The sequence below is a fragment of the Aplidium turbinatum genome, chromosome 15 (genome assembly GCF_918807975.1).
Source record: "Aplidium turbinatum chromosome 15, kaAplTurb1.1, whole genome shotgun sequence".
In the NCBI taxonomy this organism is placed as follows: domain Eukaryota; kingdom Metazoa; phylum Chordata; class Ascidiacea; order Aplousobranchia; family Polyclinidae; genus Aplidium; species Aplidium turbinatum.
Window position 1 is genome coordinate 6,783,747 of NC_137486.1, and position 22,784 is coordinate 6,806,530.

Sequence of the window (22,784 nt, forward strand, 5' to 3'; positions counted from 1 at the left end):
CAGTTAGGATTAACGAGACATGGGCCAAATTAATTAGGCTACTTTCATCCAGCTGGTGGGAAAATGTTTAACAATAGAATATGAAATATTTCAGAGGATGTGCTGAGAAATGCCTCATAACTTTCAATTTATAACCTTTATTTGCTCAAAATTTCAGCTCAATAGAGGTGAATAAAAGTTAGGAAAAGTCAAGAAATCTCGTAGTCGCAGCCTCAGTGGTTTTAGAGATACAAAAAAGTTGAATTGACAGCCCCCCAACCTTCAAAGGGTTAATAGGGTGTTCGTGGTATAGTTGAAAATTATGTAGAAAGGTAAATCTTTGAGCTCTTTTGGGGCGTTTTCCGGGTACTTTACTACAGAATAATCTTCGAGCTCGCCTTTCCTTATGATAAATAGCCAAACAAGTTCAGATCTACTTATGTTTATAACAGCTGATCGTAACTGGATGTAAACCGCACCCGCGCCAGCGAAAAGTTTAGTTTGCACTCTGCAGTAAGCTACTGTGATAACCTGGTAGAACAATATTTTTCGATTAGCCTATAAGAATGCAATGCATAAAACAAGCGTTTACCACTGGCCTACACAATTAGTGTGGTGACTGTTCTTTTCGGACAAAATGTCACAACACGGAGAAGGAAGTATTTTAATTCCCATGTCACTATTGTAGCGAACGTTGTGAACAATGGCGTAGGGCGAGGCAATTCGCACCAGCATCTGTAACTAATCTATTTTGGTATAACCCAGAATTAACATTTGGGCCATAAACCTAGCACTGCAGTCAGGGCCGGATTTAGACCATGAGAGGCCCTAGGCTACTCCATTTGTGAGGCCCCTCCCTATTTTTGAGCTCAGAATTTCTCTCTAAACAAAATCACATGTCATTGCTTAATGTTAAAAATATGAGTGCATTAACTCGTTGTTCTTTTCATTTTCCACATTCATGGGTGCAAATTTTGAATTAAAAGAATAAAAATTCAGTTAAGGCAGTTTTGCTTTTAATTTCTTTGATCAAACAACCGTTACAATAATATTGTAAAGTTTATTTACGAGGACATAAGAAACAGTTACAGCCATCAAATAGAGTAAGACTATGCTACAATTTTTTTTTCTAGCTGTCGTCAAAGCAAAATCATGCAAAAGTTCATCAAAATTTATCTGTTTAAATTTGTCACTCTCAATACACAGAATGCTCAGTGCGGATAACCTTTCTTGAGACATTGTCGATCTCAGTTCATTTTTGACGCTTTTGAGCCTTGAGAAAGATCTCTCTCCTGAGCAGTTAGTGACCATTAAGCTTAGAAACAGTCTTAATATTGCTTCCACATTAGGAAAGGCAGTGTTAATTTTTTTCCTTGCACCTAATTTCATAAAGGTCTCCATTATACAAGCAAATAAATTCTTCTGTACCGGCAAGCCCATGCCATGGTTTTGTGTTTGTCTCACGTACAAATGAAAATGTAGAAGTTCATCAGTAGCCTAAGTTTCGGGTCAACATCTTCCGGATACGCTTCCTTTAAAAGTTCTACGCCTCGTACAATTTTTACCTTAGTTGCTTTCAGATTAGCAAGAAAGAGGAACATTTCTGCAATGTCGCTGTACACATTAGCTCTTCTTAAATTGGCTTCAAGTGCGTCGAGCATAGGGATAAAGAAATTTATTTTAAACTTTTCCTTTGAAGAGAGTTCACTTAAAGCGTCAGGTGCATTTCTTTGTCTCCCAGTGACAGCTCTGTAGTTAATATTCGGCAAGGTTGCTTTTGTTTGCTGATCAAGTTGTGTATAGAATTTTCTACTCTGAAAAGCTTGATATACTTTAGGTAGGGTTTGAACTTGTCAAGTTTTTAAACGAATTACAAACTTCGAAACCGAATTTCGAGGCCCCTAGGTTTCAGCCTGCCTAGCCTATTGGTAAATCCGGCCCTGACTGCAGTGGGTTCGATCACTGGCCTTACAAATACATACGACTTAATTTTTGCTTTTGTTCAAACCCTATTTGCATGATATACAAATGTTTCAACTAAACTTTGCGCAAACGATGATTTCTACCAGCAAGTTACAATCCTTCCTATTGTGAGCCCTAGAAATCAAGACTCTGCCACACCCAAACTCATCTATATCGTCATCTTTTAGTAGAAAGACATGTTTCAAAATGTGGTACACCAAACTACAAAATCATGTATTTACAATCGCAAGGCATAAAGAAAAAATCTCAGAATTTTAGCACAATAATGCATCTTATTACTGTGACTAGCTATCACGGCAGTACTTAGATGGGTGGAAATTCTTTGAAAATTGGAAATTTAATCTAAAATGTAGAATAATCGCTCGCTAAGTTGAACTACACAATAAATTTCAATATTAGCGATTGAAGGGTGTAGCTTTAAAGTGTCTGTCACAAAATGTCAGGGTGGAGAAAACGGCATAAAAGCTTCGAACTGCTTGTAAAATTACATTTGTTAGTGGCACGTGAGCGTAGACACAACCATCCAAGCTGAAAATTTATGCCAAACAGATATAGTTTTCTATGAAGACTTGTTTCCACTGCTAAGTCTAAATCGACCACAACATGACTTTAGAACTTTTAAAACTACACTCTTCGATTGGAAAAGTTAACAAAATGGGGTATATGCAAAATCTCAATTGTCATTAGTGCAGCTACAAAAAACACATGTTTTAAAACCATATTATTAGTAGGTTGTTAAGAAAAAACGTTATACGCATTTGGTATAACAATTCTGTATATTAGTCAATTATATTTAAATAAATGACACAAATGAACATACAGGAAAACGTGCAACGGCTTGACAAATAGGCTAAGTAATTCCCAAGACAAAACTTAATCAATCAAGATCTATATTCTATGGTTTCATTATAACCACCTAAGTAGAGGAAAGCGGGGTAAAATAGGGTTTGGAGGAAGTTTGGGTTAAGGATTCAAGGTTTGGGCTAGGGTTCAGTTTTGGAGGAAGCCAAGCTGCAGGTTTCAACAAAGTTTTTCTGTTTGAAAAGCATGTAATAAACTATTCAAAATTCAAGTTAAAAGCTTTGAAGGCATGGTTGAGGTATAGGGGTTCAAATTAATTTCAATCGCACATCTGAAACCCGGTCCAAAAGAGTGTGATGATGTAGAACGTGACATATATTTACACTTTTGTGTAAGTAGAGTTTTGCTAATAGGCTACGTACGTTTTCTCCGCTTTCCCTGCGAAGTCCAAGTTGATTACATAAGAGGTGCAAGCTACATACCACACGCCCTCCGGAATGATAGAACCTTATCATGAATCGAAAAGACGGCTGTACAAGTACATTGTACAAGCGAAAGTACTTGTACAACCATATCCATACAATTCCTTCTTGGGATAACCGGCTGAACAGGTAAGGGGCAACATAGATCAGTAGAGCATTCTTAAGGCTAAAAGTTGATGCTAAAATTGCAGCAAGATTGACAATAATTTAGAAACTTTTTCAACTGATGCGAATAGAACGCACAAAGTATCTTGCTGAAAATGAAGAACAGTCGTAATTTTGAGGGTCGGTGTAAAACAAAATGCAATAGGAATATTTAAGGCGCAATATTTAATTTGTAAGACTAAAAATAATCACTTTAGACTTAGAATTAGGCACACATGGTCACAATCTGGAATGAGAAACCGGAAAAAATACACACAAACAAAATGAAGCCAATGTTCAAAATAACAAGTGAAAACATGATTCCAAACATTATTTTTTGTTCATGTTAACGCAATGACTTTACTCGAAGCTGCAAACGGTGAAGTAAAAATAAACGCGTTGCTCCACACCTTTGTCCAGTGCGTGACCACAACATTTAGTACGAGAGTTGTCACTGCTAAAATTAATTTAGATTAGCTTAATTTGCGAAATTTGTATACAAAAAACAAAGCAGCCAAGCGTGAGATGCCATCATCAAGGTTCAGCACACGTGCAGTAGGCTAAGCAGGAAAAAGGCGAAGCTACGTGGCACTTCCGTACGGCGCAACCCATTATGACGAATATCAGGTCAAAACAAGGCAGAGCTAATTCGAACTTTTAAAAACATAACTTCTCTCAAGTAGTAAACAAAAAAGTTTAAGCAATAACATTTTAGGCTAATGCTAGGTGAAAATATTTAATTAAACAAACGGGAAGGTACTCTCGTTGGTTACTTTCTAGCTGCCATGGTGTCTTGCAAGCCAGTTACGTGGTCTAAGTGAGCATGAGTCAAGCGCTTTTTCATCAACAAAGCGTTTTATCTTGAATGACCATTGATCAAAGGCATTAAAAAAAACCAGGAAGCGTAAGACTCATCCCCGCTAGCAACTCTTTCCTCCAAACAACGTCTGCGGACGTTGAATCACTGTGCAAAAGGTGGATTGTGAGCAGTTTGAAACAAAACAATATACTGGAAATTTGACTTTACTGTGTTAACCAAGCTTAAATAGTTCGCTAAAATGCATACAATGTCGCAGAGGAATGAATTATATTGAATATATACAATTATACATTGTCCAAGAGAATAAGAATTATAAGTTTGAAAGCCACGCCAAAAGTTAAAAAAATGCTTCTGTTGCACCGAAAATCTGTGCCAGGACATTACATTGCTCAAAATGAGGCTAAAAATGACACGAATACAAGCACGACTGTGGTGATTTCAATTTTGAATCATACCAATAGCAAATGACATCACCAACACTTCTAAATGCACTTTGCGACATAGGTAGAGAAGTGTAGAAACTTTGAAACCACGATTCTAACACATGTCAAGGTGACCTGTAAAGTCAAATGTAAAAGTAACCCCATAGTCAAGTTGAAATCAATGAATGGGCGATCTCAACCGGAAAAGTAGCTTGCAGCACAAGGCAGGCGGTGATAAACACCGCAATGGGTGCCAATGCAGAACGATCTAGAATACACCCGGTATGACACGGTACTTCACCCGATCGCAGTACACCTTCCACACAAGACCATGCTTCTGACGGCAACGAACATCGTCCCGCAGTGAACGGTGGCAGAGGAGGACGGTGACAAACACAGGGTAGAACCACGGCAAAAGGTGAGTGAAGCCTGTTTAAAATACAAAGTTTGATGAATGGGTGATAAGCAGAAGGTTGTGTATTGATCATCAGTCTGAAGTGATGAGTGAACTTGTTGAATGAAACTACAACGATTTATATACACAGTCCTTGCCAAAATATGAAGCTATGTTATTGACTGGCTATTGACTATGCAAGTCCAAATATTGTTTTCTACTGCACTAAAACACGTTAAAAATGTTGGCGGCTTAATATAACGTTTCACACAAACTGTTTGTATATAAGTCACGCCTTTGCGCATGGGCGTAGTCATGCGCACAAAGCGAAATGACCCGATAAAGCCAAAAACAGTAAAACTGTTTGCGGCTGTGTTGCAACGTTTTTAATGTGTTTTAGTACAGTAGCAAACAATACTTCAACTTCAAGTGCCATCAACCCATACAACAGCAGAGCAACTTTAATTGAAAAGTAATTTTTAGGGCGGGAGGAAGTTTTGGACGGAAATTTCAATTTTTTTTAGAATATACTTAGAATATACACTACAGTTATATCCTAAAATCAGGGCTGAAGTTGAATTTGAAAAAAAGCCGATTAACCCCCTCTCCGATTTATATCTCTCTTGAAAAACATTTTCAAAAATCTAAATTGCTAAAGTGTGATCACTGAATCTCAAATTACTGCAAAACTCTTTGTTTCACATAAAACGACAAATCTTTTCCTGTTCCCAGTGTTGTCATGCTCTTGTGCTAAAATGTAGTCCGTTATTTGTGTGGTAACAATTGCAAAAGAGTAACCCAAAATATGAACAAATAACATATTTACCAACTACTCCTCAGACAGAGACTATCAACTTATACTAGCGATTTTAAATGCTAACAAGCGTAGCAGATCGGCCTCCAGCCAAATTTGAAGTTCGCATGTTAGCATGGCCTGTGCATACAGGTCGTTATGAAGTAAACAAATTCATAAGAAATAACAATGGTCGAAAAAGCACATATAAAAAATCTTGAAAGTATTCAAGAAGAGAATGAAAAATTGCGCTCTAGAATGTTGTATAGTCACCTTCAGAAAAATCATGCTACTTTCAAAGCACATGTTGCATGAATGGCTTCATTTTATTACATTACAATGGGTTCCAAACAATCAATGGGCTTATTCATCAAGGATTACAGGCTAAACAAAAAAATAAGTTTTCTGTTGGTGAATACAAGACATATACCAAAGTAGAGTATTTGCAATTTGCATGGATGGCCCTTTGATTGCAGATATCTTAAGTTAGATACGATTACGTTTTCGGTTAGATCAGGGGTTCCCAACCTTTTTTGCTCTTCGTACCCCTTTGTCAGGTCAGACCATTCTTTGTATCCCCAAAAAAAATCTGATAAAAATTTTCAGGTATATCATATATTGCTAAATTAAATTGCTTTTATAGCTCAATTAAAAGTTAAACCGATATTTCACACAAAAATACAAAAATTACTAAAAGAAATTAAATGTCAGTTATTTTGTTTGTCACTTCTGAGTGAGATATTTGTTGCTGCTTCATAGATAAAATTCACTCAAACGATGGTTCGATTATACTCAAGGCAACACGTAAATCATCCACCAGTTGCAGACGATTTCTGTACTTATTCTTGCTATACATCATGGTCGAAAAGCCACTTTCACAGCGATAAGTTGTTAGAGAATTAACACTACCATGGCTTCCATAGCAAGACTTGGGAAAGCTTCATAGCAAAACACCAAAAATCTTCTAACTTTGATTTGTCAAATGGCAGTTTCAATTTTTGGTAGCTTTTCATTTCGATTATTATGTTCTCCTTCCAATTATCCTCATCCGACATTTTTGTTAAATCAAAAAGAAATGGATTTATAATCCAATGCTGGAAATCATTCAATTCACCAGCAAAAAAGTAACCATCGAAAAAATCAACCAGCATCTTTAAATGGAAAATAATTTCATTTTTGTCATTTTGCAGCAAAAAGTTATTTGCAATTTGGTCAAGACAAGGAAAATTAGCAAGGTTTTCATTTTCAGCAGCAGCAAGTAAAAAAACACATTGTTATGATGAGACAATGAGGCTTCTTAGCCTACTAAATAACAACAATTCTTTGTAGATAATTGTTTTTTTTTTCTTTTTCAAAGCAAAGACGGTAATGGCATACCGGCATAGGCGTCGAAATAGGGTGGGCCGGGTGGGCGCCGCCCACCCTGCTGTAAAGGGAGGGTGGGTAAAATATGTTTCGCCCACCTTGTTTTCATGACACTTATGAAGTGTTCATTACAATTATTTCCGTTTTTGTTAAACTATGAATTATCCAACCAACTGCAGCGCAACTTCTTGTTTTACACTATGTCTCTCGCTAGGTATCCGACAGAACAAAGCAATTTTGCAACAACGCTGCGTTGAAAAAAATGCGGTATCACTGCATTGTTGTTGCTACGGCAACTGCCACACGCTGGCAATTCCTGGTGAGAGAAAGCCACGTTTGATCTTTTCTCCGAATGGTCTCACTTTCGTTACGTCACAATCAAACTTCAGTTCCGGGTCAGCCTAAGAGAATATGAATATGACATCATAATGAACATGACAATAAAATAACCGATTCAAACTAAAGACATACTGAAACAATCGCTTTTTACAAATCTTTCCTCACAAACTTGTTGCTGGGTATATATTGGGGCACCGCGCGATGTTGTCATTTCATTATTGAAAATATGAAGCAAAGTCATTTATTCGCACATTTGTAAAACCAGCTTCCAAAAGGCGTCGAGATGCAGTGCTTCAAGGATAGACCATGGACAGTGGTGAAGTCAATGTCTCAGGCAATGCACTGATAGTTGTAGAAGACAGCATGAGCCATGGAAATCTACCTGCTCCATTTGACGTTAGCATGCTGCCGGATCAGCTTCCAGCTCGGGAAGATTCCGTTAGCACAGTCAGCAGTCACTCACCTGCCCGAACATTTTGCGGCAAATCCGAAGGCGCCACTTCAAGGTAACAGGTCACGCGCTTTTTAGGTCTCAAAGGAAAACAAAAGAAGTTTGTTTAGTTTAGCAGCGCTCATAAGATCGCAAGGCGCAAGAAAGCAAACATCATATCTATTAAAGCTTAATTGCAGCAACGACGCTAAACGCAGTCTTTTTGAGAAAGACTAACCATTGCGAATTTGCGAACATACACATTCAATGAAATCTGTTTGAAAAACTCTCGCCCACCCGGAATTCCGGTAATATCATTTACAATTTCAAAATAAAACTATACTGTGAAATCTGTTTGAAAAGCTGCTCTGTGGCGCAAGGATCTTTGCACCCTTTGATGTTTAATCTCGTACCCCCGGTTGGGAACCCCTGGGTTAGATGAAGGATAATAAAAAGTTTCTCACAACTAATTCATTACAACTGAACGCTACAATATATTCATTTAAACAAACTTACCACAAGCAACGCTCCAAGCTGATCCAATAAGGATTTCACCTAAGTAGTTAGGGTGGCGCAGGTAGCCCCACAACCCCGATATGAGCAAACGAGAGCCGTTTTCCTTCGATGGCGGCAAGCTCTCGAGATCTGGGAGTGGGACACAGAAAACGTTTTTACTCATCAACAGATGTCTGACAGTCTTTAAATATGAACAGAACGAGATGGAAAACAAGAGTGAAGGCAATTGCTGTAAGGAAAAAAAAACGGCCAGCCTCACTAGAGGAGACAAAACCGAATTTGGATGATGATGCTTTTGTACGTAATAGTAATTGATTTCTTGCACAAAAATACGATGCACTGATTCATTCAGATTGAACTGAAACCACATTTACTTTACTAGTCATACTGAAAAGAGCCGAAATCAGCTTACATCGTGGTTTCGAATATGTCTTTTTACCACCCTTTTCTGGGCTAAAATAAGCATTCACAAAGTCTACTTCAAAAATTAGAATTTGAATGACAAATAAAAATAACAACCTATTAATATAGTGACACTTAGGTAATTCCACTCGTGATATTGCAAGACACAAAGCGGGTTGTACAACATCACGATAGAGCTACCTAAAGAAGAACTCTGTTTGTGGCCCCTTGAGGGGACCCAGTTGAGAAACCCTGCTTTAGTGTTTACAAGAGTATTAGAACTGAATTGGTGTTACAGTACCTTAAGATAACTTTTTTAACTTCATATTTGTTGAACGCTGTAAAAAATTTAAATCTATTGGTACAGTACAAATTTGAAAATTGAAGATGCCAACGACAGAGAGAAATGGGGCTCACTGCGGACAACCAGTCGATCCTGATGTTTCGGAATGAAGACCAGGCTTCTCTGAAGCAAAATTTAAATCTATCAATACAATAAATAATTAGCTGATACTGCAGAAGCCTACGTTGAAAAGTTAACACTAAATAACTTAATGTTAAGTACGTACTTTGCACGCGGGGATCGAATGGATCCTTTCTAAAGATACTTTTTTGCCTTCCCGACCAAAAGACTAGAATGGATCCGGTCACTGCAAAACACAAGCTCATTACCAGACGTCAATTATGAGTTTGCGAAAAAGGAAAGACGATCAAGATGAATGAGTGAAAGAAAAAGAGGGGGTTGTACCTCAAACATCTGTTAAATTGGCCCAAAAAGCAAGAGAAGGTTCCACACCACAAGGATACAAACTAATTTATATACAAAGAGTAAACAATATCCCACCAAATCAGAAAAATAAATTTATTAAAATATAGAGCTTTCGGCACACAAGTGTGGCTTCTTCAGTATCATCTTATTCAAGTAGAATCATAACAGAATAGAATCGTCATCGAATAGATTCTATTTGAATAAGATTATACTGAAGAGTTAAATAGATCTGCTTTTTAGTCACAGAATATATCACAGCATTATTAAGCATCTGATTCAAACAGAATCGTTAAGTTAGTGCTTACGTAGCAGTGCTGACGTCACAACCAATTGAGCTGGCGACAAGTCAGAAGGGTAATCGATGACGTAACGCACTGGCATGGAATACACGAACGGGACAATCACGATCTCGCCGAAGAATTGAACGAAACCCAAGCCTTCGTTCTTGATGTCCAGCATGTAAGGGCACTGGGTCTAAAGCAAGTAATGAAACTAAAACGATCATCCCGAAACAGAATAGGAAGCGCACCATTGTTTTTTTGTTGTATTGCAAAAGTTTCCTTCATATGTAGCCTAAAACATTGATATAACAATGTATGAAAAGAGTTATACTTTCTTCGTAAATCAGGCATCTTTCGAATCTAAACACGTCACGTTTTTTGTTTGTCGTATACAGGCGTAAATGTATGGTAGAAGGGCAACAAAAACGGCTGTCACAAGTGGTGTTTCAAAGATAAAATACTTTGCGAAATAGATTTAGATCATTTAAATGGACTTAAAGAATGCCGAAAGCGAAACTGATCGTACGGCTTTTTCTGGAACGTGAATTACACCTGGTGGTTGAAGATTTAGATTAAGTGGACGGGAAGGCAAGGAAGCCAATCTTCATGTCCACCTTCAGGCATGCCTTCAAGTGTCCTGCCAAAGACACAGCCGCATGCTCTTGAGCGGTGTCGAACCGGCGCCCTTTCGAACGTCGTTCCAGGGTCACACCACTCGGCTATGCAGCCGACACGTTGAAGATAACACAAGAGAGCTTTTATCATTAGATCATTCATTAGCCATCTCATTACACCGAACTAAACCTTGCCTCAACACTTGAAAGGGCTTATAGTACTTTAAACAAAGCATTTAAAATTATTTGCAAGAAAAGGTGTAATTTGAAGTACCGGTATATAATTTAGATAATGGATCTACGGAAGACATTACCAGATTGCGTTGCGTGCAAGAACAACTGACACAAACAACCTACTTCGTCGTAAAAAAACTCGAAAAAAATGTAAAGAATTTGAGAAACGGCAACAACGAGGAATCGAACGGAATGTGAACCATGTAAATCGTAATCCCTCCCCATTTCAATCCATATCAAGACGAGCTGTAACAGAGTTTTGATATCAAGTTCAGCACATATGCCCAGAAGCTCGCTTTCTTTAACGCAGTGAATCTTAGCCTTTATTCTTGTTGACAATATCTTGACTTTACCAACCAGTTCTCGCACGTCTGATGAAAAACTTCTGCAACCGTTTTAAACAAACAGAGGAAACAGTTTAAAAAGAGGAAAAAGTTGCAAATAAAATAACAATCGTCATTAGGTGGAAATTCTTATTTTGCTTGTAAAGTGTAAACTATCACATTAACAAATGAACATGGACAAACATTTCAAGCACATGTTTGGCACAAGATGGTTTGGGTTTGTAGTTACGTACTGTATATATAGTAGCGGTGGTATAGTTATACTTCGGTTTAAGTAGTTAAACTGGAATGTACTCATTACCCAATGACAGACATGAAGCAACACACACACTGCTCCAACTACAAAACAAGAAAAAACACTTACCCATCCTGCCATGGCAGGTCTGTAAAGGTAAAGCTTTAAATCAAACAGTCTCCCGATGCGGGGATGGAAGTATCGGCCAAGAAAGCTATCATACAAGTGGGAGCCGGTGTTCGCTGCAGGATTGATATCTTTTTCCCCAGCCCAGAATGACTACGTAAAAAAGACAATGAATTAGAAACTGCGTGGTTGCAAACGCAGAATAAGCACACGTTTTGCGATGCATGCAAATACTCTAGAAACGCGATGTAAGAAATTTTAACTGCGGATTCAATGTATTTTTATTTGACTTACCGCAATGTGGATTAAAAAAGTGCCAAGGTAGCTTAGGACTGTTCCAGCAACCGCAAGTTGGAGCAGTTCACCATGTATGAAAGCAAATGAAAACTTGTAACGGATAACTGGTAGAAAATAGGCAACACCGGTGATCACCAGTGTATACATTGCTGCAAAGCAACAGGAAACTAGTTATATTCATTGCAATGCATTCATAACGCTGCAATGAAGTCCTCAGTGCAGACAAGGAATTGATGTCTGTGGTTGCAAAAAATTTCAGAATAAAGTTTCACAACGTGTCAGCGTTGAGAAAAAGAAAACAAGAACAGTTCCATTTTCAGCCATGCACATTGCACAGTTGTAATGTACAGTAGGGTGCGTCATGTGCCCCAATGTTCATATTTTTTGTATTATTTTTTTTCAATGGTGAGGTTTCACTGAAATAGCAATAATATGAAGTTTCAGCAAAAAATATTAATGTTTAGGTCCTCCACATTGCAGTTAAAAATACAGGAATTTGACCCTATGGTCCATAAATACCTTGTTTTAACATAACAGCACGAGTTTTGCTCTATGGACTTTGAAAACTGATTTAGAGTAATTTTGGGATGCTGAATCCGAATCTGACCTCAGATTGATCCTATCACGTCAGATTTGTGAGATATGATAACAGCAAATTGTTATTTTTGTCAAAAGTGGAAGATTTGACGTTGCGTTTATTGCACGTTACACATTGTGCTATATCCAGAAATCCAGGCCATGTGGTGCATAAGTAGCTGGAATACACTCACCAAGTCACCAACTATAATTTTGATACCAATTTGCTTTCTAAGCAACATTATTAACAAGGCAGTAATAACAAGCTAAAAGGGAGGCTAAAAGTATAACTGACCCCCTCCCCCATCAATGTTTTGCATAAAAATACAAAATTTTTAGCAGGCCTATGGCAATGCTTAGCCAGTAACCTTACTTAAAGGCTGTTTTGGCCTGTCTAACACTAACCTTTCGCTATAGCACTGCATATGTTGGTGGTGAACGCAACGCCAAATCTTCCACTTTTGACAAAAGTAACAATTTGTTGTTATCATATCTCACAAACTGACGTGATAGGATAAATCTGAGGTCAGATTCGGATTCAGCACCCCAAAATTACTCTAAATCAGTCTTCAAAGTTCATGGAGCAAAAAAAAATCTTTTTTTGTAGACCAGTGTAATATATGGATTATGCCTGCATTGCGCTTGGGCAATTGGGCAGGTTGAATGTTGATGAAGACTTGCAGTTTTTGTCAGTCGGGGAATTATGTCATTCAAGGTGGCTAACACTTGCTTGTAGGCTACTTACGACTCATGTAATCAACCCTTCCAAAAGTTTCATGAACTTGTCTGAGTACTGCATAGTGCATCAAGGTTTGCTTCCCATCTTGGTTTGAAATATAACACCACAATTCATTATCTGATGGGTTAAAAAACTTCTTCAACATGTTGCAAAGAAATCTTCCCAAAGCAAGAAGTAAAAGAGATTTCCAAGAAGGTTTTGGAACGCAATGCATTATTTGCTCAATCTGAAAATGTCATTGTTGGTATGCTAGGCGATGAAGGCTGCCAAGTTAGAAGAGCAGCAGTCCAACAAATCTATTCCTTAGGTTCACAAGCACAGGAAAAGCAAAGCAAGAATCATGTTTGCTCCTCACAAAAAGCAGAAGATGAAAATCGAAAGCTGAGAAAGGAAATTTCACCAGCGGTGCCACCTGCAATATGCAGATTTCTTGTGCCACAGCTTAATACTAAAACAAAATCATACCACCAACTTGTGAAGCTTGGTACAGTTCATAAGTCTGAGCCACCTATCATGAGATCGCTAACAGATCAACAGCTTGACAATGTCATCGACGAACCTCTGCGGCTGGATAATCCTTGCCACAACCAAGCAGTGGAGCGTCACGTCAATCTTGTGACTGAAGCAAGCTTATATGCTGTAGGTTTTGAAAGAAGGGATGACCTGGGCTGATTCATCAGGTACGATCTCGTCAATTTATGAAAGAATTCAACAGCAAGAAGCAATTCCCACTAGGGTTAACCCACTAGATTGACATGTTCACCTTTTTGTGCTGATTGCTGAAGACTCAATGTAGTACCGGTAGTCTAGCACATGCAGCAGTATGGAGTATATCAATCTGTGTGCTGGTATTTTCTTGACAATGATTTCATGGCAGATCACAGTCTACCCATCACCAATTACGTCTACCAATTACACTATATGTTTTATGCACCTACACTTTGAACAGTCCAGTTAGTAACACCCAGGTCATGCAGCTGTGTGTGTACATGACATGAGCACTATATTGTATTACCAATCACACTACTGTACCGTTAGACCACTGCCAACATCCTCTCGATTAACCCTTGTATTCTCTATGTCATGTGTGCCGTATATTATGCATAGTTGCATACTATGCTGTATATTTATTGCAAATGCAATAAGCAAAAGTATCCAAGTCATCTGTGACCAGTATATGCAGTACAGCATGTGCATTTACCCATTACTTTGTGCTTGCGCTACCGTTTTTGTCCAAAACATTGTCAAATATACGTTTTTTGTCATAACTTTTTTTCTAGTGAAATTAAGGCAAAAAGTCCTCTTAGAGCAGATAAAAACATTACAATTCTGCATCCAAACTCATGTTCCTAGCACCAGCAGTTCCAAAGTTACATCCAATTTGAGAATTTTGGGGGTCTTCCCCCATAAAATGGGGGGGGGGGGTAGCACGGCCAATAGGTGGTACAACTCCCTGAAACCAGTTTTGTTGTTGTTTTTTGCCAATTTCTCAGGGGTGTAGACCCCCTTTTTTTAATTAAAAAAAATTTTTTTTTTTCAATCCACCCTATTGTCAAGCTAACAAGGGGATACGGACAATTGGGATGTGGAGCACCTAGACCTTGACCAAATTCTTTGAAATTTTGTAATTTTGCTTTTTTAGTCAAGCCTCACCAACAAAAAAAAATAATTTTGTTTTCGATCATTTTTTAAATTTTTGGGGGCACACGACGCACCCTAATGTACAGTGTACACTGGCCTTTGTTTTGAGTTGTTAACATGTTTTTAACAAAACAGTATAATATGTTTCCCTTATCGGGCTCACTAATCTATCTTTTTATGTTGTTTTCTGGCAAGAAAATTAAATATATAGTAAACCTGGTTAAAACTCAACAATATAAAAACCTTTTACGACCTTGCAATCAATGTTTTGCAGAAGAAGCTTCCATAAAAACTCACCACTTATTCTATAGTCCAATCTGTTTCCATAAGGTGTTGGTGGTCCTCGAATGACACGGCCAAATGGCAGTGCATATATGACAGCTTGAAAAAGCATGAAACCAAGAACTATCAGAAACGCTCTCACACTGAAGTAGGCTTGCCAATCCAAAGGAATCATGGAAGGATTAAACTGCAAAGCGCGGTTGTTGGTAATATAAGTAAAAACAAAAGATTGTGTGACGCAAACGCCACCTCTGAGCTGCAATATCAAATACTAAGGAAACAAATTAAAGACCACATTAAACAAATTACGATTTAATAGTGTAATTATATATAAAGCTAGCAATAAAACAATAAATGCTGTTAATAGGCCTACTACAAAAAGAGCTCAATGCCAAGCGAAAAGTCAAGCAAACCAAATTACATCAAAATTAGTTACTGAGTCACTAAAAACATTAACAACCTGTTAGTGTTTCGCCTTAATAGGATCATCTGAAGGAACTTATTCAAATAGAATCTATTTGATTTTAAAATCCAATTTTAAATGCTAAAGTCTATTTTATAGAATCTGTTTGAATAAGTTTCTTCTGATGATGCTACTAAGGTGAAACAGGCAGTTAAGGTTTTTAGTGAACTAATAACTAATTCTGATGTAAAACTAGTAATATATATATAATATATACAATCATACAATTTTATTTCAGTTGAGTAGGGAAGATGAACTTAAGAGAAACTTGCCGTAAATAGTCAATAAAAGTTTATTACTAGGCAATGATAAGACAGTTAAATCAAACCGGATTTCCATACTGCACTTTGCATCATTAAGATTGAAATTAAAACTGACTGATCAATGCAATAAAAACCACTAATTTTTAATCACTGAAACCAATTTACCTTGGAAACAGAACAGTCGTACTTCGTGCATCCAACTAGCATCACTAACGGTAAGAATGGGGTTGAGATATATGTCAAAAAGACACCGAGCGGTCCTCCATATTCAAACGGAAGAGGTTCTGGAGTGGTTAATTGCTTCACAGTAGCACTGTCGAGCGCCACAAATGGTGACATTTTTGTTGTTCTTTCTCTAAGTCTGGTAACAATGTGTGCAGAGTCGATTGCAGTTGAATTTTTAGAAGTAATTGTCACCTTTTAGAAAAGATACAAAACAATTATTTTAATAGCCTATATATACAAGTTTGACTGAAAGCTACAATATAAAAGTGAAGCAATATTTTGAATAGTTTTATTTCAGGCACTACAAATGACACTGAAAAGAAACTGCCTTGCTTCTATGAGCAAATACACCTACTCCGGACAACTTTTTTTAGAGAAATTACAACAATTAATTTATCATTCAGCCACATGTTTCAATTCACTGACGAAGTTTTTGTAACAACGGACGCTGAGCAAGATTAGACGTAACTATCTGACAAACAAATGATAAGTAATCAGATAAGTTCCTCAGTAAGTTTTCTAAACAAATATTAACTACACATCACTGTGTACCAATTGACATAAAGTGGATGAATGCCTGTGGTGGGATTGGCAACTAGAAAAATTCTATCCTGCTAATTTAACAGATTGAAATCACTTGAATCAAGAACAGACTATACATATAAATTTCACAAAATTAACGTCCTAATTGAATAAAAATAATCATGTTCCAGCAAGCACGTTTTTCTGTACAAGGTATCTGTATCAAAACTGAATCTTCCTTCAACAAATCAAAAATTATGAATCCTTGATGCTGTGCAGGCCTCTAAACTCCTTTATTTTTTTCGGCGACCAAGCATGCCCTACAAGAACTTCTTTCCGTCAGAAAAAAAACTGTTAAAAATTGATGAAAATAAAAATCTATTCATTAATATCGTGTTTTTGCATTTACTCAGGTAAGAAGAAAGCGTACAATGTCCTGAAAAATCTTTGCAGTTATATATATATTTTAAATGCACTGCTTTCCAAGTAGTGTAGAGCTAGTCCGAGTATATAGGTCTATGGTTAGACTTTTTGCAAAACTGTTATCAGCAATATTTCTCTTAGCATGTGACAGACTTAGCCTTGTTTGTAAAAGAAGGTTGCGAATGCGAGTGAGAACAAAAAAGTTTCACGTACAAACGCGAGTGGAGAAAAAAAGTTTCAAATACGAACAGAGTGAAAAACGTTGACTCGTGAAAACCGGCGACCAAACATGGCCCTCTAGCACTGTAATTTCGGAGGCCATTAGCTTAGTGGCCTGCTGTGCGTATTCTGCACAGAAATCAGCTTGTGCTTTCGTTGTACAAAAACACTTGAATAAAAATTTATGAACAGACTGTGTGACAATATAAACTTACAAAAAAAAATCACCTAGTAGACAGTATCACACTAAATCAGTTTTATTAATAGAATTTTATACACATAACTGTGGCTTCTTCGGTGTAGTTTTATTCGAATAGAACATTCTATCTGACTAAGACTAGCTCGTATATTGAAGCCACACTTGTGTGGCGAAAATTGTATTAATGAAACTGATTTAGTGTAATTATACTGTTTACTTTGTTTTAAATATTTTATCACACTACACATCCTATTGTGGATCATTAGTTAAATCATAAGAAAATTTGATGAAAGGTTTAATAATAATATTAATAAGGAAGTTTTGTTTTGAAAAAATCCCCTGTCGTTACAATTAAACTGAGGTACTGAGAACTAACCATTGATTTGGTAAATTTGGTGTTGGTCACAACTTTTTCCTTTGTTAAATCTCCCACTGATTTAATTGTGGTGGTCTTTTCTTCAGATGATGAAGAACTTGACAAAAGTTTGTTTTGGTTGCGAGAATTGGATTGAGAGCGATGGCGAACCTTGGGCATCTCATTGGTGCATTTTTTCAAGGCTGAAAACAAATAAAACTTGTAATCAGCTTTTAACACTTAATATATTTTTTAAATACATCGTTTCAAATATGAAAGACATACTAAGCAGGCCTCTAATCTTCTTTATTTTTACGACAACCAAGCACGGCCTACCAGAGCTTCTTTCTTCCCGGTGGCCAAATTATCACACCAGGCAATTTGTGCTTTTAAAAATCCGTTAATTAATATTATGGTTTACATTCACTGAGGTAAGAACAACAAGGCCCTGAAATATATTTACAGTTGTAGCCTACTTAAACGCACTGCTTCCAAAGTAGGTGTATATACATCTAGTCTTCGAGTTTTTATAGGTCAACGCTCAGACTTTTTGCGTATGTTTTGTCAGCAATATTTTTATCGGCGTGTGAAAGATTTTACCTTTTCTGTAAAAAAAGATTGTGAATGCGAGTGAGGAGAAAAAAGTTTCATGTACAAACGCAAGTGGAGAAAAAAGTTCGAAATACAAACAAGCGAAGAATTATTGGCTTGCGGAAGCCGGCGACCAACCATGGCCAACAAGCGCAGTAGTTTCGGAGACAATTTAACAACTTCTCAGAGATTAGAGGCCTGCCAAGATAGTATGCTTGTATTAAGATTTCAATTTGACTGAAGGTTATTGAGGAGTTAAAACTTTAAGGACCACTGATAGAGAGTGGAATAATTTACAATAACAACACAAGCCTCCGGCAATGATTTAGAGTCTTTGCAGGAATGCAATTTGCAAATCTACAATAAAGTTTACTATTAGGTTTTCTCAGTCTGGAGATGAAGATTCCTAGTCCTATTAGGCCTTAAAAGTATCTTCTTCCAGCAGCCATCATGGCCTACCAGGAGGCGAAAAATTTTTTCCCACGAACTTTTTGCTACTTCGCATAAAGTTTGTATTTATACCGTGTGAATGCAATCATTTTTTGTTGGCGCGTTTGGTTCAGTGGTTACGTGTTTTGCCTTACGTTCGTGAGGACATCGGTTCGACGCCCATCAAAGTCCATATTTTTTTTTCTTTAGGCCTACATTAATTTTTGCAGTGAACAAAAGCTTTTCAAAAAAATAAGATTAGGGCTAATGGGTTAGGGTTAATTCCAAATCAATTCGGATACCGTAATCTTACTTGTAGACTAGTGACCAGAATCAATTTCTTTTCTCAACTTTTTTAAACTTGACTAGACCAGGTGTGTCTCTAGGCTACGTATTTTTTGAAGTTTAATGTTTACATTTGGACCTGCTGGAGCGGAATGGCCCGATTCGGTGAGTCCGATTCGGTGAGAGCCTTTTTCGGTGAGAGCCCTATTCGGTGAGTTTTTTTTTTTAAATTATTGCGCGCCGTAGCCTAATTATCATTGCCGTTATAGGGTTAGGGGATAGGGGTTAGGGGGTTGGGGGTTTTTGGGGTTGAGAGTTTTTGGGGTTGGGGGTTAGGGGGTTTTTAGGGTTGGGGGTTTTTGGGGTTAGGGGGTTGGGGGGTTTTTGGGGTTGGGGGTTTTTGAGGTTGGGGTTTTTTGGGGTTGGGGGTTTGGGGTTGAGGGTTTTTGGGGTTGGGAGTTTTTGGGGTTGGGGGTTTTTGGGGGTTGGGGTTTGCGGTTTTGGGGTTAGGGGGTTTTTGGGGTTGGAGGTTTTTGGGGTTAGGATTTTTTGGGGGTTTGAGGGTTGGGGTTTGCGGTTTGGAGGGTTTTTGGGGTTTTTTGGGGTTTGGCGTTTTTTGGGGGTTTGGGGTTTTTTGGGGGTTTGGGGTTTTTTGGGGGTTGGGGTTTTTTGGGGGTTTGGGGTTTTGGGTTTTTTTGGGGGTTTTGGGGTTTTTTGGGTTTGGGTTTTTTTGGGGGGTTTGGGTTTTTGGGTTAGGGGGTTTGGGGTTAAGGGTTTTAATTAGGCTACGGTACCCGATAATTTTCAAAAAAAAATTCAAAAAAATCACCGAATAGGGCTCTCACCGAAAAAGGCTCTCACCGAATCGGACTCACCGAATAGTAGCAGACCCCTGCTGGAGGGCGAAAATCGGTAAAAACAGTTACGCGCGTCGCGCGGTAATCAGTAATGGCTACGCTTACAGAAATATGCAAATGAGACAGAAAGTTTGTGGGAAAAAAATTCGCTACCGGGAGCTCCTTCTCGGCGGTCAAATCTGTGCATTTAGAGGCCGAAATACAAATTACGATAGCACGAGTAAATATAAATAAACTTGCTACAATGCTAAAATGATCACTTAGCGTTGTTGAAGTCTGGGCGACGTCCTGCAATAGAATTGTTGTACCACGCAAATAACTGCTTTATCGGGATTGTAATCCGGTACTGTGGGACCATTTAACGACACTAAATTGTTTCAACTGCATTACCGAATACCGCCTTTCATAAAACCTGACCATTTATACCGTTATGATGTCACCATTGAGGGTGTGAAGTCACTAACCAACAGGGTGAACATTTCTCAACTATGAAGACAAGTGTTTCCCCTCGGATGTCAACTAACCTAGTTCTCATTTTTATTCACGATTCAATGTCCGACAACATTGAATCGACATAAAAACGACAATATTGCCACCGATGTAAATTAGCACTTAGGATTAACACTGAAAATAAACGTCTGGAAATACAAACAAGACTTAAAACTGGTGATCGCAGCTGGATATATTCCATTAATATACAATAGCAAATGTTCCGCACAATACAACAGCGGTGATTATGACACGCTGACCCAATTCTGCGTCACTCTTTGATGCTAAATATTTTCGACAGTTAATCCAAGGTCATTCGAAAAAATTAAATAATTGGCGAGAAGAAACCGGCGGCCAGACTGAGGAGGCAGCACCGGCGGTCATTCAAAGACCAGCTTACTTAGCGGCCATGGCCACGATAGCCGCCGGCTGCTTTAAGGCTTGCCTATGACCAACCAACATAACAAACATGAAGTTTGATTATAAATAAGAATGTTATCAGCAGAGGGGAAGTTATCACCTTGTCCTTTTCTGCTGGGACTTCTTGCTGGAGATCTTGAACGCCGCCGAGATCGAGCTGGAGATTTAGCTCGCTTTGGATGAGCAAATGCAGATTCACTCTAAAATACAAAGAAAAATATGCCATCACTTTTGATTGAACATGGGGTTATTTAGTATTTACATTATCACTCAAAAATAGTTAACAGACTAACTTTGATGTAGCTCATTGGTATTTCCATTTCTGTGCCATCACTAAACAACACTTCTGCAGTATCATCATCGATGGCTTTTATTTCTGCATGAAAATACAAAGCACTTCCAGGCCATCTGGCCATCACTCTATCACCAACATTCCGCTTCATCTTAAACCAACCAAATACAAACTAAACCACTTCAAGAAAACCTGCATCAACCATAAATAAATAATTTGCATACAGTAATACAAATAAAATCGGTTAAGAGCATACCGCTTAAACGTATCAATCGTTTATTTGGATCAAAATCTGAAATCCCAAACCAAATCCTATCTAGTGTTAAATAAAGCCATCAGTTAAGCGTATCTCGCATAAAAGAATATATAAGTCGGATGATAGTATCAGGATTTGTTTCTCGTTTGTGTACTCCATTCATTTAATTGTATAATCCTCCTCCGAACAATAAAAAAGTTTTAAATGCTTTTGATGTCATCTGTGGGCGACTGATCGGACAAATTATTTTGGCTTGAGAGAGCGATGTTAGAAAGGACGTCCAAAAGTTTAACCAGAAAACATTTTTTAGAATTACTAAATAAAATTACTGTTGTGAAATGAAGTACATGATTTCATTTGCAAAATTTCATACAATTGATTGAAAAACATTGCAAATTAATTATTTTATGAGACACTTCAAAAGACTTGAAAGAAAACCCTTGCGATTTCAAAACAAACACGTGAGCAGCCTTTTTCTTCCGCACCTCTATTTCCAAACAGGGATGTGCCCACATTTGCCAAGTAAAACTGCATGTAAATATTACCATACCTATTTGATCTAGTTTACTCAGTCAAATTTTGTTTCAGTGCAGGCTAAGCTAGTTATTTGCTGGTTTAGTTTAGCAAAATAACTTATTTTTGCTGTAAATGATTAAGTTAGATGGCTGTACAAATTGGTAATTATATACTGATTTTTGAGAAAAGCATTTTATCAATGTAGGCCTATATATATTTTTAACATATGTTTTGATATTTTTTGCTTTTATTGCTATCAAGTTTGTGTACGTAGGTCATAAGATGCTATGAGCAAACTACATTTTACAAAAATATACACATCATGCTTGCAAGTGTGATGTAAGAAAACTATAGCTTGAGAAGATATGATAACCATATAATATGGTATATAATTATAATTAGAGGGACTGCTCGTATTCGCAAAGACTAATCTTACCAAATATTGTGAATACAGCCTTAGAGGCTATTTCTATTCACTCAAGCATGACACATTTTTTCTCACCTTCTTGTTCTCTTGTCTCAATAACAAAAAAGCTGAATTTATAACCCCCTCTAAGGCCATAAACAGTAAACATGACAAATTTTAGCATAAATGTCTGTGGCTCACAGCGACTGCATCGGTCTCAGATTCTAAAGAGCACTGTCGATTTTAAACTGCATAGGAGTATTTTTTTAGAACTTTATCAGCAATAGTGCTTTTTACTGTTTCCAGTTGTAACAGTATAAATAATCAAGACCAGAGACGTTGTTAGATTTTATGCACTGTATTTTCACTGTCAACAAGTAAATTTGGTGGGCAACACTAAAAGGCGGAAATGCAGAAATAACTTTAGAATTAAAACAGTCATAGTACCATATTTAATGATCTCACAATTGCTTCTAAATAATATCTTTCAATGATATTCAACATAAGAAAATGTTTGGCATTGAGTTGTGGCTAAAAATCGCATTTTCACCTTTTCCTTGTTTAAA

General features: G+C 37.5%; 1 protein-coding gene across 1 annotated transcript; it reads right to left on the reverse strand.

The window, feature by feature from the left end:
- Positions 1-2,154: 2,154 nt before the first annotated feature.
- On the reverse strand, positions 2,155-21,224 carry LOC145784569 (delta(14)-sterol reductase TM7SF2-like). Its single transcript, XM_082596416.1, has 12 exons — positions 21,042-21,224; positions 20,849-20,948; positions 17,699-17,880; positions 15,900-16,151; positions 15,024-15,195; positions 11,768-11,919; positions 11,477-11,626; positions 10,892-11,014; positions 9,945-10,113; positions 9,440-9,520; positions 8,469-8,597; positions 2,155-5,060 (listed from the first exon to the last, which is right to left on the reverse strand). Exons 1-12 carry the CDS (start codon positions 21,189-21,191, stop codon positions 4,900-4,902), a joined length of 1,821 nt encoding a protein of 606 aa, XP_082452542.1. The 5' UTR covers positions 21,192-21,224; the 3' UTR covers positions 2,155-4,899.
- Between the last annotated feature and the right edge of the window lie 1,560 nt (positions 21,225-22,784).

Bases quoted from the DNA above. Each gene is read 5' to 3' on its own strand.
- LOC145784569 (XM_082596416.1), bottom strand. From the start codon at position 21,191: ATGAAGCGGAATGTTGGTGATAGAGTGATGGCCAGATGGCCTGGAAGT. The intron at 11,627-11,767 runs GTAAGTCAAATA...TTTTTTACGTAG, and splicing joins CTTTTTTAATCCACATTGCG to TCATTCTGGGCTGGGGAAAA. The intron at 5,061-8,468 runs GTAAGTTTGTTT...TATTTTAAACAG, and splicing joins AGCTTGGAGCGTTGCTTGTG to GCTTCACTCACCTTTTGCCG.